This window comes from Mauremys reevesii, linkage group 19, assembly GCF_016161935.1.
Source record: "Mauremys reevesii isolate NIE-2019 linkage group 19, ASM1616193v1, whole genome shotgun sequence".
NCBI classification, from domain to species: Eukaryota; Metazoa; Chordata; order Testudines; family Geoemydidae; genus Mauremys; species Mauremys reevesii.
In genome coordinates, this window is record NC_052641.1 from 25,785,732 (window position 1) to 25,799,253 (window position 13,522).

Consider the following 13,522-nt stretch of genomic DNA (forward strand, 5'->3'; position numbering starts at 1 on the left):
GCTGCAGCACCAGCGCTGCAATCCTTATTCCCCATGCTGAGTGAGGTGTACGGCCAGCGCTGCAGCCAGGGAGTTGCAGCGCTGGAAATGCCCTGCAGGTGTGGCCACTTACTAATTGCAGCGCTGGAAAGCCTCCACCAGCGCTGCAACTCGCAAATGTAGCCATACCCTGAGGCACACTGGTAGCATTTCAGAAATGAAGCATTTTGGTTTTCAGACAGAAACATGATGGCTTTTGTCTGTGTGACAGAGCTCCTTCTCTACCTCGGTGGGTTCCACGCTTCCACTTAGCGGTGGGCCAGGGTATTCCTCTCTACTTCAGAATTTCCCCACACCCCTGGGCTTGCTGTCCATACCTTGCCTGAGCAGGGTTCCTCCCGGCTTCCCTGATGGGGGAGGGGGAGGGAAGCCTCTTAGTCTCTGGTAGCCTCTCCAGGCATTGTGGCCACAAACCTGGCACCCAGTTCAATCTCTCCCCTCCGGCAAGGTCTCTTCCCTCAGACCTCCAGGGCCCGGAAGGGCTGTTCACCCTGTTGGGTAGGGTTTCCCCTGCCCTTCGCCTCTGTACCTGTAGGATTTTCCTTCCTGGTGCTTGTCAGCATCTGCACTGCACAACTCTCCAGTAGTGCACTTTCCTCCCACAACTCCTATTGTGTACCCCACCCCTCCCTTTTTTCCTGTCCCCTGCTGTTCACCCATCCCATTTGGCCCTGTTTGCCTGCGCCCTTTTCTCTAGTGCTTGTGATTCCCTTCCCCTTTTTGTCTGTCTCCCTCACTGCTTTGCACCCCCTCATGTTAGTTTAGTTTCTTTCCTCCCCAGTGCAGCTGGAGGAGCCAGTTCTACTATCTTGTGCTGGAGTTTGTCCCCCTTGGCTTCCTGTGTCCTTCTCTGTTGGTGCCCCTCCCCCTCACCCCATCTCAGCTTCCAGTCTAGCAGGGAGTCTCCTTTCCCATTCCCCCTCCCCTTCTGTTTCCCTCCCTGCATTTTTGTAATTATGTGATGATGGCCTGGCTGCTGTAATATTATTTTAGTGCACTACCCATATATATTAGGAGTTGTATATAAAATAACTCTTTCTCATACCTGACCTGTGAAACAAATGGATATTACTTAGTTTTTTAACACCTTAAGTACTGTTATCCACAGCTAACACTGGAAGTAAGAATGAATGTACAGCCTCTTAAAATCTTTTTACAAATAAGTTATGTGAAAGTATTTCCCATTTTTCTTTGCTGCAGGCACTGTGTTGTAGGAAACCTTTTTTTATATAACACAGTGTTGCTTCTGCTCCTTCATGCAACATAGTCAAACTGTGGAACTTGTTGCCAAAATGTTGTGAAGGCCAAAATTATAACTGGGTTCAAGCAGAATTTGATAAGTTTATGTAGGATAGATCCATCAGTGGGTATTAGACAAGATGGTCAAGGATGCAACCCCATGCTCTGGATGTTCCTAAACCTCTGACTGCCAGAAGCTGGGACTGGATGATAGGGAATGGATCACTTGATAATTGCCCTGTTCTGTTCATACCCTCTGAAGTTTCCGGCACTGGCCACTCTCAGAAGACAGGATACTAGGCTAGATGGACCATTGGTCTGACCCAGTATGGCCAGTCTTATGGTCAGATGTTCTCAGTTGTTTTGGTGATTTTTATAGCAAGGAATCTGTTGGGAATGATTGTGACCACAGGCTGGACTTTTAAACATGTTGGGAAAGAGGGGAAGTATTGTCTTTTAAAAAAGAGATTACAACATTATTTTAACAAAAAGTCACTTTATTAATTCTTGACACCTTCATTCTACATGTTCGGTAACCATTGGAGGCCAAAGTTGAATCTTTTGGCCCAATTAAACATATATGTTTCCAGAACCATAGTATCCTGTTGTTAGAACTTGTTTTCAACAATAATACCAGAGTTACACTTAATAATTATTTAATCTTTTCCACTCCCAAAGAGTGAACCTTGCAAAACCCAAATTAGTTTCATGAACATAGGAGGTACATCTAAGTGAGCTTTCACTTTGCAGTTAGTTCAAGGCAAGCTTGGAATATATGCAACATTTTTAAAGTGTAAAATGTCACCCAGATTAATAGAATTTCCCAAATTAGACTCCATTTAGTACCCCTTGCTTTTGTTTTGAAGAATTGCACCTCTATTTTGGTTGTATTCAGTGTGATGGCTCTAAACAGCTATGAGAAAAGATTAATTAATTTGGTGTTTTCAGAAACTTCTAGAACTGAACAATCTACATTCCCTCATGGCTGTGGTATCAGCATTACAAAGCGCACCTATTTTCAGGCTGACGAAAACTTGGGCTGTAAGTTAACTTCTCTTTATTTCAAATCTTTTCTCTTCTGTTATGGTGTATAATAATCCTGTGATTTGTTGTCTAAACATCACTGGATTTCTGAGTTAGAGCTGGCTGAAGGAAGGAAGGTAATTTACCTTTAGAAATGATTTTGTGTATGTGTTATCAAATTAGTCTAATTTGGCATCAACTTGAAACCATCTGTTTATGAACAAGAAATCTATATTGTTTAATGGCATTTAGTACAAACCATTGAGTTACACGTTTAAAGCATAAACTTAACTTGTTTGCTTTACTGTTATTTCCTTTCCCCGATTTGTTTGTCACATTCATCTGTTGTGCCTTGTAATAACTTAGACTGTGAACTCTTTGAGGCAATGACTTGGTTTTTTACTATGTGCCTGTACAGCATCCAGCATGATAGAGTCCTTATTCCTTGTTGGGGCTTCTACATATTATTGCAGTACAAATAATAATTTAATAATAAAAAGCTTTCTTAGGCAAGCAGCTCTGTCAAGGTATCAAGCAAGACTTTGTTCTTTCCATACTTTAGGCAAGTCAGGCTTTCCCTTCATGATTTGGAGCATTCAACAGCAGAGTCAAGGGAGAGAATTAGTTCAGGAGTGGGTGGATCGGCTTATGTGGCCTGCATCTTGCAGGAGGTCAGACTAGATGATCATAATGGTCCCTTCTGATCTTGAATTCTATGATTCAGAGAGGGGTGTGTGTGTGTACACACAACATATGCTATAATCCAAACTGTTTCTAGTGCTGAAAATCTTTATGAAAAGACACCTCCCCTCTAGTTCCATCTTATACACACATGACTTACTGTGATGTTTTGGGGATCACCCAGGCCAGTAAGGGCTTCTCTCACTGCCTGCCCTATAACTTTGGGTGCCTTCATGGTATGCAGCTATGGCTCAAAGCTCTATCAATGGTAGCCAGCCCACAAGCATAAATGTCTGACCTTGGCTTCCATCAGCCTACTTACTCCTTGCAGGGTTGACCCCAGAGCCCTTCCAATCTTGAGTCTTCCCAAATCTGTCTAAACCAAGTTCTCAACTACCAGACACTCAGACTTTTCCCCTCTTGGATTCATCACCCTCGAAGATATGAAACCTGCCTCCACTTACCAGTTCACTTTGGCACATATACTCCACACAGTTTGCACAACAGAAACTGCTTGGGGTAAAAGTAAACAAACTGTTTGTTTACAAAAACACAAAAAAAATCACAGACTCGAAGATGGAATAGCAAGGGAAAGCAAACACACACATGTTACATAGGAAAAAACATGAAGATGCAATATCAGGCTTTTCAGTTCTACATTAGATACATTCCCTTTTCTAAGACAAGTTACCTGTTGCCTTTTGAACAGTTTTCTAGCATACCCTCTGGCATAGAGTAGATCAAGCATTCACAGACAGTCCCCCACTTTTGAGACTGTCCCTCAGTTCTGGATAAAAACTGGCTCCTCGGCCAGCTCTTTTAAAACTGTTGGATGCAAGTTATTGGGACCTGCTGATTTGAAAATGTTTAAATTTAGTGGCTTTTATCCAGAAACATTAGTGCAATGGAAAAAGTAGTATCGCCATCTGATGAGGCTGCATCATCTGTTTTTCCCAAATACAAAACAGAAATATTTATTCAACATTTCTGCCTCTTCTGCGTTATTATTGATAATACTACCATTTCTGTCCATTAATGGACCAATACCATAGAATCATAGGACTGTAAGGGACCTCGAGAAGTCATCTAGTCTGATCCCCTGCACTCATGGCAGGATTAAGTATTATCTAGGCCACCCCTGACAGTTGTTTGTATAACCTGCTCTTAAAAATTTCCAGTGATGGAGATTCCACAACCTCCCTAGGCAATTTATTCCAGTGCTTAACCACCCTGATAGTTAAGAAGTTTCTCCTAATGTCCAACCTAAATCTCCCTTTCTGCAATTTAAGCCCATTGCTTTTTGTCCTGTCCTCAGGTTAAGAACAACATTTTTTTCTCCCTCCTCCTTGTAACAACCTTTTATATACTTGAAAGCTGTTATGTTCCCTCTTGGTCTTCTCTTCTCCAGACTAAACAAACCCATTTTTTTCAATCTTCCCTCATAGGTCATGTTTTCTAGACCTTTAATTATTTTTGTTGCGCTTCTCTGGACTTTCTCCAGTTTGTCCACATCTTTCCTGGAGTGTGGCACCCAGAAATGGACACAGTGCTCCATTTGAGGCATCATCAGCCCAGAGTAGAGCGGAAGAATTACTTCTCATGTCTTGCTTACAACATTCTTGCTAATACATCCCAGAATGATGTTTGCTTTTTTTTTTTCTTTTTCTTTTTTTTTCCCCATCAGTGTTACATTGTTGACTCATATTTAGCTTGTGGTCCACTATGACCCCCAGATCCCTTTCTGCATTACTCCTTCCTAGACTGTAATTTTCCCTTTTGTATGTGTGCAACTGATTGTTCCTTCCTAAGTGGAATACTTTGCATTTGTCCTTATTGAATTTCATCCTGTTTACTTCAGACCATTTCTCCAGTTTATCCAGATCATTTTGAATTATAATCCTATCCTCCTAATCTCTTGCAACCCCTCCCAGTTTGGTATCATCCACAAACTTTATAAGTGTATTCTCTATGCCATTATCTAAATAATTGATGAAGGTATTGAAGAGAACCGGACCCAAAACTGATCCCTGTGGGACCCCACTCATTTTGCCCTTCCAGCATGACTGTGAGCCATTGTTAACTACTCTCTGGGAATGATTTTTCAACCAGTTATGCACCCACCTTATAGTAGCTCCATCTAGGTTGCATTTCCCTAGTTTGTTTATGAGAAGGTCATGTGAGACAGTATCAAAAGCTTTACTAAAGTCAAGATATATGATGTCTACTGCTTCCCCTCATCCACAAAGCTTGTTACCCTGTCAAAGAAAGCTATCAGGTTGGTTTGACACGATTTGTTCTTGACAAATCCATGCTGACTGTTACTTATCACCTTATTATCTTCTAAATGCTTGCAAATTGATTGCTTTCTTATTTGTTCCATTATCTTTCTGGTATCAGAGGGGTAGCCGTGTTAGTCTGGATCTCTAAAAACAGCAAAGAGTCCTGTGGCACCTTATAGACTAACAGACGTATTGGAGCATGAACTTTCGTGAGTGCTTTGGATGATTTTGTTAGTTGCTTAAAAAAAGCCTTATCCACCTCTTCCTGATTAAGTGGTTTGTAGTAGACCCCTACCATGACATCACCCTTGTTTTTTACCCCTTTTATCTTTACCCAGAGTCTTTCAGCTAGTCTGTCTGCTATTCCCATCTCAACCTAGTCCAAGAATATACATTTTTAATATATAAGGCCAGTTCTGTCTTGTCTCTCCTTTATCCTTGCTATAACAGCCCATGCTCCCCACTCACCAAAATTCCAAACCTTCTCTCAGGTCTCCATTGTCAGGATTATTTTTTGTTCCTAATATGTTTTAAAAACTTACTATTATTGTTAAGTCTGCTGGCCACAGTTTCCTCCTTTGCTCTTCATATCTGGTATCCTATTATCATATCACATGAAATCATATAATATCTTATATTTTAGTTACTGTAGACATTTCAATTTACTTTGCCAGATTTTCAAATAAAATTGATTTGTAAAGAAAATTCACATCTTTCCTCTTGGACTGAAAATCTTCCTTGTTACTGCAGAAATAAAGATAGTGGAAGCTGAGGAAATAAATGGAACCATTGCAAATTTTGGAAATATGCTTGATTAATGAAGTCTTGTAATTATCTTTGGAAGATTTACAGCACTAGTAAGGGCAGTCCTAGCTTCTCTCTCATGCCTCCAACCAACATGCCACCACAGCTCTTGAAGGACCATCACTAGGACTCATAAGGGGAGTGCCATTTCCATACTTATGGAACTCACCCTTCTGCTGAGATTGTGAATAAGAATCCCAAGTGTTACAGAGTGTGTGTTGTGGATAACTGCCTACTAGGAATTGGACTGTGATGAAATCCTCATTTCATACAGCATACTGAAGGAATCTTGATTTATAAATCACCTTAGCTGATCCTAATATGAGAGAAGGATGTCTTTGTATCTCATTATCCAAATCACATCTCCATCATGTGATATTTCATATATGATGAGAAACAAATCTATATGCATTAATTCTGCATTGTCTTGTAAAATGTTTCTATTTCAGCATAGAAGTTCTGCTCTGACCACCACTTAGTAGATGCTTTTGGTTCATGATATTTTTGCATTCTATCTCAATGCTACAATACAATAAAACAAAAGGTCTATACAAATTTCTAATAGACGCCTTTGGCTGGACTCCCAGACGATGCAAAATTCTGTGGGCAGACTTGTTGTTTATACTAAGGAAGATTAGTACAATACTCCAATTTTCTTTTAAATTATAGTGGCTTCCCATTAGGGAATGAATTCATTATAGAATGTTTGTAATAACTTTTATTGGCACTTTACTATTCAATCCCTTCAGTCCTCTTAATTTGCTGTTAGTTTATACACAACAACCAAGTCATCTCTCAATTGAAGTGCTCACTTGACTACAAAACTGTATGGTAGAATGTTTCATATTCAGTATCCTTTTAACATTTTATCCCAGTATATGTTTAAAGAGGTACATTACTTTCTCACTTTGTTCCGTAATGAAAAGTTTTATTTTCAGACTTTGTTTTCTGTGTCCTGATGAGACTGTAGAGGTTTTAAAACTATATTTTCTTGCTATTGTGATTTATTTATTTGTTTTGCATCATATTATTTGGAAATAAACATTTTAATTAGAGTGCAAAATATTGGGAGGAGGAAGAATGGGGTCATCATCAAGGTATATATCCTTTCCTGAGTTATGGTTTGTAGCTCAAGGGTCTACTCTGTTTTGACTCTCAGAACTTGGTGCTCCTGATTGTAATTCCTCTTGTTTCTATATAGCTCTGTTCCTTTAGGAGATTTTTAGTCTGCTCCAACTTCAAATATTTATCCTGGTTCCTTTGTATCCTAGAAATGGTAACCTATACCATTGGTTATTTTAAAAAAAAATCTGAATGTCACACTACCCACATTTTAAGGCTTTCACCAGTGTGTCTTATTCCGCTTTTATTGGATGGATTTGAGTTTCAATGGAGAATCTATCTCAGTCTTCCCACCACACAAACACACCACAGATTTGAAGATGATACAAAATTATTCAAGATAGTTAAATCCAAAGATGACTGTGAAGAGTTACAAAAGGATCTCATAAAACTGGGTGATTGGCCAACAAAATGGCAAATGAAATTCAATGTTAAGTGTAAAATGCACATTGGAAAACATAATCCCAACTACTCACACAACAAAATGGGGTCTAAATTAGCTGGTAACACTCAAGAAAGAGACCTTGTAGTCATCATGGATAATTCACTGAAAACATCTTGTTGGTGTGTAGCAGCAGTCAAAAACCTCCAATGATGGAGATTCCATAACATCCCCAAGCAATTTATTCCAGTGCTTAACTACCCTGACAGGAAGCTTTTCATAATGTCCACCCTAAACCTCCCTTGCTGCAATTTAAGCCCATTGTTTCTTGTCCTCTCCTCAAAGGTTAACAAGAACAATTTTTTGCCCTCCTTCTAGTAACAATCTTTTATGTGTTTGAAAACTGTTATGTTCCCCTCAGTCTTCTCTTCTACAGGCAAACGCAGTTTTTTCAATCTTTCCTCATAGGTCATGTTTTCTAGACCTTTAATCATTTTTGTTACTCTCCTGTGGACTTTCTCCAGTTAGTCCACATTTTCTGTGAAATATGGTGCCCAGAGTTTTATATATACACCTTGACCCCGATATAGCACTGTGCTCGGGAGCTAAAAAATCTTACTGCATTATAGGTGAAACTGCGTTATATTGAACTTGCTTTGATCCGCCGGAATGCGCAGCTCCGCACCCCTGGAGCACTGCTTTACCATGTTATATCCGAATTCGTGTTATATTGGGTCGCGTTATATCAGGGTAGAGGTATATGTCAGTATATAAATCCCTGGTACTCCCACACCTTGAATACTGTATGGTGTTCTGGTCACCCCATCTCAAAAAAGATGTATGTGTTGCAGTGGTTCCCAAACTGGGTTTCACGAAATGTTACAGGGGGTTCTCAGGGAAAAATTCCCTGATGGCGGACAGAGCTTCCCTAGGGACCCCAGGCAGCAAGGGACCAGCAGCTAAGCAGATCAAAGCAAGCACATCTATCACACTGAGGAGATTTAAACTTCAGGACTCCTTATAAGAAATGGAAAGGGAGGTGGATATCTTTTGCTATTTTTAAAATTATTATGAAGAACAAGTTTAAGCTTTGTTGTAATGTGCGTTGTTTGCCTGGACTGCTCAAGACCTGAATGCTTGTGTAGGAGGAACTCTTTGAGTAGGCCTCTTAAATATCTTCATGCTGTTTCACATCTGATACTCCTTAATGAATCATAGGAGCCATGTCTTATAACAGGCTTATTCAAAGTGATACAAGCTACGAAAGTGAGAAGAATGTTGCCATTTTCATAATGTAATAAAAATACTGTAATGATAAATAATAAATAATAATAGTGTGTAATAAGCATGTCATAAAAACAAATTTTATATTTCCAAGATCACTGCTTTTATAATTTTATACTCAGGTAAAGGAGAAAATACCTAGAAATATTCATTTTTAGGAGGGGGTTCACGAGACTTTACATTTTATTGAAAGGGGTTCACAGGTTGTTAAAGTTTGGGAACCACTGATGTGATGGGATATTTACCCCATACTGACCCTGAAGGCATAAGGGGGCTCAGGAAGGGGCAGTTAAGTTTCACAGTTGCACCTGATGGAAGGCCCATGGTTTTATAAGTATTAATTGCTGATGTAGCCTAGTAGGGCTTCAACCACTGGGGTGGGGCGGGGGGAGATTGGGGCTACAGCCGCAGGGTGGGAGGGGGTTCAAGGCTCCAGGCAGGCAGGGGAGACTCGGGGCTTTAGCTAAGAGGGAAGTGCCAGTTTCAGCCCTGGTGCTTCCCCTGCAGCTAAAGCCCCAAGGCTCAGCATGTGCCACTGCCACCCCACCCCCAGCTGAAACTGGGAGCGGAACCATGGGAAACCCTGAGCTCCAGCACCCACCACAGTGCTGAAGCCTTGAACGGAGTTGCAGGGCTGAAGCCATGAGCCCCAGTGTTCCCTAGGGACAGAAGCCCTGAGCCCCACACCCAGATCCCTGCAGCCCCAACTCCTCCACCCCCTGGCTGAAGTCCGTAACCTCTTGTCCAGCGTACAGGACATTTCAAAGTTACGGACAACCTCCATTCCAGAGATGTCCATAACTCTGAAGTTCTACTGTAAGTTAGTTCCATCAATGGCTGTTAGCCAAGATGGTCGGGGACACAACCCCAAGCTCTGGGTGTCCCTAAACCTCTGACTGACTGCCAGAAGTTGGGACTGGATGATTTTGGATGGATCACTTGATAATTGTGCTGTTCGATTTATTCCCACTGAAGCATCTAGTACTGGCCACTGTCAGAAGACAGGATACTGGGCTAAATGGGCCATTCTTATGTTGTTTATGTTTTTGTTGTATTATTGTACAGCTGCCAAGCAAGGAGAGCAGGAGAAAGTTGCTGTATTAAAAATATTGTTTCTTCTTGGGTTCGCTACGATTCACCTTAGATTTTTTTTTTTTACTACTCCTAATAGAAGCTGTGACTCTGTTAAATATATTTACAGATTGTGTTTTTTCCTTTTTCCTTTAATTTACAATCAGAGGTCAGGGCATTAGTGAACTCCAGCAGAATATCCAAGTGAAGAAACACACAAAGCTGCTCAGGGTAAAACATTGTTGGTTTTGAGCTCCAGTGCAAAATTAGGGAGCCAAGTGAAAATAGAACCAATTTGAATTAGTAGTTTAAAACATGTCGTATGAAAGGAGGAACTATACTTAAAAACAAAAAAAACCAAAACAGATTACTTACCCAAAGGACTATGTTCCTGTGGAATAAAAGATGTGGTTACGTTTTGCTGCTTTGTATGTAATTATTTTGTGTTAAATTAGTAGTTAGTGATTTGTTCCTTCCCATATGCAAAAGTTTGGAAGTGTTTAAAACACAATAACGTCAGTGAAAATCACTCTGAGTTCTCCTAATTATATTGTTTTATATAAGAGTTAATCTAGAAAACAGAATGGGAAGAGCTGGCTGTGTATTGTACACAGTATGTATGGGAATAACACCATGCCCAGAAATCTTTATGTATTGTCCAGAGTATTCTATCAGATCTCAAATTCTTTTATTTGTGTATTGGAGTAGAAACTAGACCTCAGTAGGGACAAAGATGGAATACTGTCTGTGTAGATAAATTGGAACTGTGAACTGCATGTAGTTCTCATTTTGAAATTAATAAAGTCCTCCCTTTTACTTTAATGGGCATTGGGTTGGGCTCAGAGTGATAGATCCTATGCTAATTCCATTGAAGTCAATGGCAGAATTCCTACTAACATCAGAGGTACAAGACTGGCCCGTAGCATGTTAACCATTCATCACTGGACACTTGGGTTCAAATTCTGCTTTCAGTCATCAGCAAATATTTGGTCTCAAGTGCACGTTACAAAACCCCTACACAAATTGGCACAAATCAGCATCGCTGACAGTTTCTGCTGAAAGAGAAAATCAAGGCTATTTGTATCTGAGATGTGCTGGCAGAGATGGGCATGAGCCACTTGCAAAGTTCCTGCCTATCTAAGCCTACCAGAAGCCAATGCTATTAGTCTCTCATGTTTAAGAAATAGAAACTTGCACAGAAAATATGAATAAAATAAGACACTGTAAAAAGGAGTGAAAAACAAAGAATACTTCCATTAATTTTTCTTTAAAGTTTAACTTAAGTTTCATTTTATTCAACTGTCAAATTGAGGATTAAATTGTCTGGACATCTAAACACATGCATTTTCCTGTGGCTGTTTGCTACTAGCCCTGTTTATACCAAAAACAAGGTGGGCGTGTGAGAGAATTGGGAGCTGTCTTGGCTTCATTAATCCTTTATATCCATTTCATGAGTCACTAAGTGTTTTTCAGTGCCGGAAAAAATATTGAAAGCTCCATCCACACCTTGCCATAGGAATTAAAATGTCAGTGTTGGGTTTTACTGCTGTGCTGTGGAGTATTTTTAAAAGAATTAAGTAAGAGAAGATGTCTTGAATTGATTTAACATGGTAATTTAAGGTCACTAATATCTGCTTTCCTATCAGTGATCCAGTTTTAATGTATTCACAGGGCAGTGCCCTATAAGATTTCCTGAAGAGTGGAAGTGAAATGAGCTTAAAACGCAACATTAAACATCACTTGTGATGGCTGAGATGTATTAGCAATCTGTTCTGCATCCATGTCACTTGATACGTTTAGATTTATAAAAGTATACAATGTGGGGCCTGATCCTGCAACATTTCTGCACATTGATTTCAGTGGGACTGCTCTTGTGCATAAAATTTGCTTGCACAAATAACTGTTTACAGGATCAACTCTAAGTATGATCAAATTTTCTGCAATTAAACATGACATGATATTGATCTGCTAATAGTTTTCTTAGACATGCATGCCTTGACACTCCCAAAAGAAGAGTTTTGAGTGAACATAATAGAAAAGACAAGAGGTGTAGCATCCCTAATAATTCAGGTAGGACGTGGTGAGCTGTGATAGTCTGCCGCACAGTGTGACAGTTTTGAAAACCAGCTAGGGCTCTCAAAACTTTGCAGCTCTGCACAGCCCTCTTGGGACAGTAGTCACTGTTCGATAGAGTGAAGGATTTACTTATAGGAAGACTTGGCAGCACTCTCTATAGGTAAAGTTGTAAAACAGTTTCCATTATAAATCTGTTTCCACACTTGTAACTTTCCAAAACATAACTTTTAGTTAAATTTTCCAGGGTTGGTCCCTGCCAAAAGGTGATTCCTTCCCCTTCCCCTCCCCCACCCCCCAGTTTCAGCAAAATCCTGTCAGTCTTGTTTGGGTTATGGGAGTGGAAAAGAAACTTCCAACTGTTTAAAATCAAATTCTAAGCATAGTTTTTAAAGCAGGGCTACAGCAAAAAGAGCTGAAGTTGAAACTGTTAGCTGGGCATGGACATACTCTTTATTGACAACTAATACTTTTGCATACTTCAGAAAAATATAGCTTTCACTTTTAAATGTTCATTTGAAAACTGCATCGTGAGAAGCACAGTTGGAAATTTTTGTAACTGCACGGGCTCACACTGGCTGTACTGCACATGTACATGCTTAAATACATATTTGTTAAGGAATTTATAATATCCACTGTTACCAAGTTTATTCTCTTCCTCTTCTGTTTTTTTCCAGGGGAAATTGTAAGCAGGACGTAACTCCCCATAGGACTCGAGGTTCTCCCCATTCCCACAGTGATCATAGCTAAGGCTACAATTTTGTCATGGATATTTTTAGTAGAAGTCAGGGACAGGTCAAAAAACCACAGAAGCTGTGACCTGTCCCTGACTTCTACTAAAAACATCCCTGACAAAATGAGGTGAGTCCAGCATGCTGTCTCCTCTGCCCCCTCTCCCCACAGCAGCTGGGAGCTGCAGGGACCCCAGTGGCTGAGAGGGGCCCCCCTACTGCCCTGCAGGGTTGGTGCTGGGGGGATCCCCTCACTACTGTGCGGGGCTGGGAGCTGTGGGGGTGAGGGAGCTGCGGGTGGGGCGCCCTACCAGTGGCGGAGGCTGGGGAGCTGCAGGTGGGCCCCCCCAATTGCAGCCACTGAGCAGCTCCAGGGTCCCTCTGCTGCCTCCAACAAGCGACTGGGAACTGTGGGGGGAGGGCTGGCTGCTTGCAGCAACTGAGCAGCTGCATGGGGGGAGGAGGGCTGTGGTGGTGGCTGAGGAGTTGTGTGTGGGGGGGACAGACCCGAGGCCACTGAGCAGCTCCGGGGTCCCTCTGCCACTGCCATTGGTGACTGGGAGCTGCAGAGGGAGTGCTCACTGCTTGTGGCGGCTGAGTCACTGCAGGAGGGACCCCTGCTGGGGGCGGCTGGGCAGCTCGGGTCATCGCCAGGAGTGGCAGCTGGTCAGCTGCAGGGCCCCCAATGTCATGGGGGTCTCTGAAAGTCACAGATTCCGTGACTTCCGCAACCTCCATGACATAATCTTAGCCTTAATCATAGCCAGTATTCTTGCAGCACCTTTTTGAGAGAG

General features: G+C 41.2%; 1 protein-coding gene across 17 annotated transcripts in view; it reads left to right on the forward strand.

Moving 5' to 3' along the window:
* The window catches only part of RALGPS1 (Ral GEF with PH domain and SH3 binding motif 1), a 343,816-nt gene that overhangs the window by 92,787 nt on the left and 237,507 nt on the right, over positions 1-13,522 (forward strand). For all 17 annotated transcript variants that reach the window (XR_005589888.1, XR_005589890.1, XR_005589889.1 and 14 more), the window contains one exon: positions 2,227-2,319. Coding sequence is in view for 12 of the 17 variants with exons in the window: in XM_039506419.1 (XP_039362353.1) it covers positions 2,227-2,319 (93 nt within the window). In the remaining 5 variants the exon portion in view is untranslated. The remainder of the gene's footprint in view (positions 1-2,226; positions 2,320-13,522) is intronic.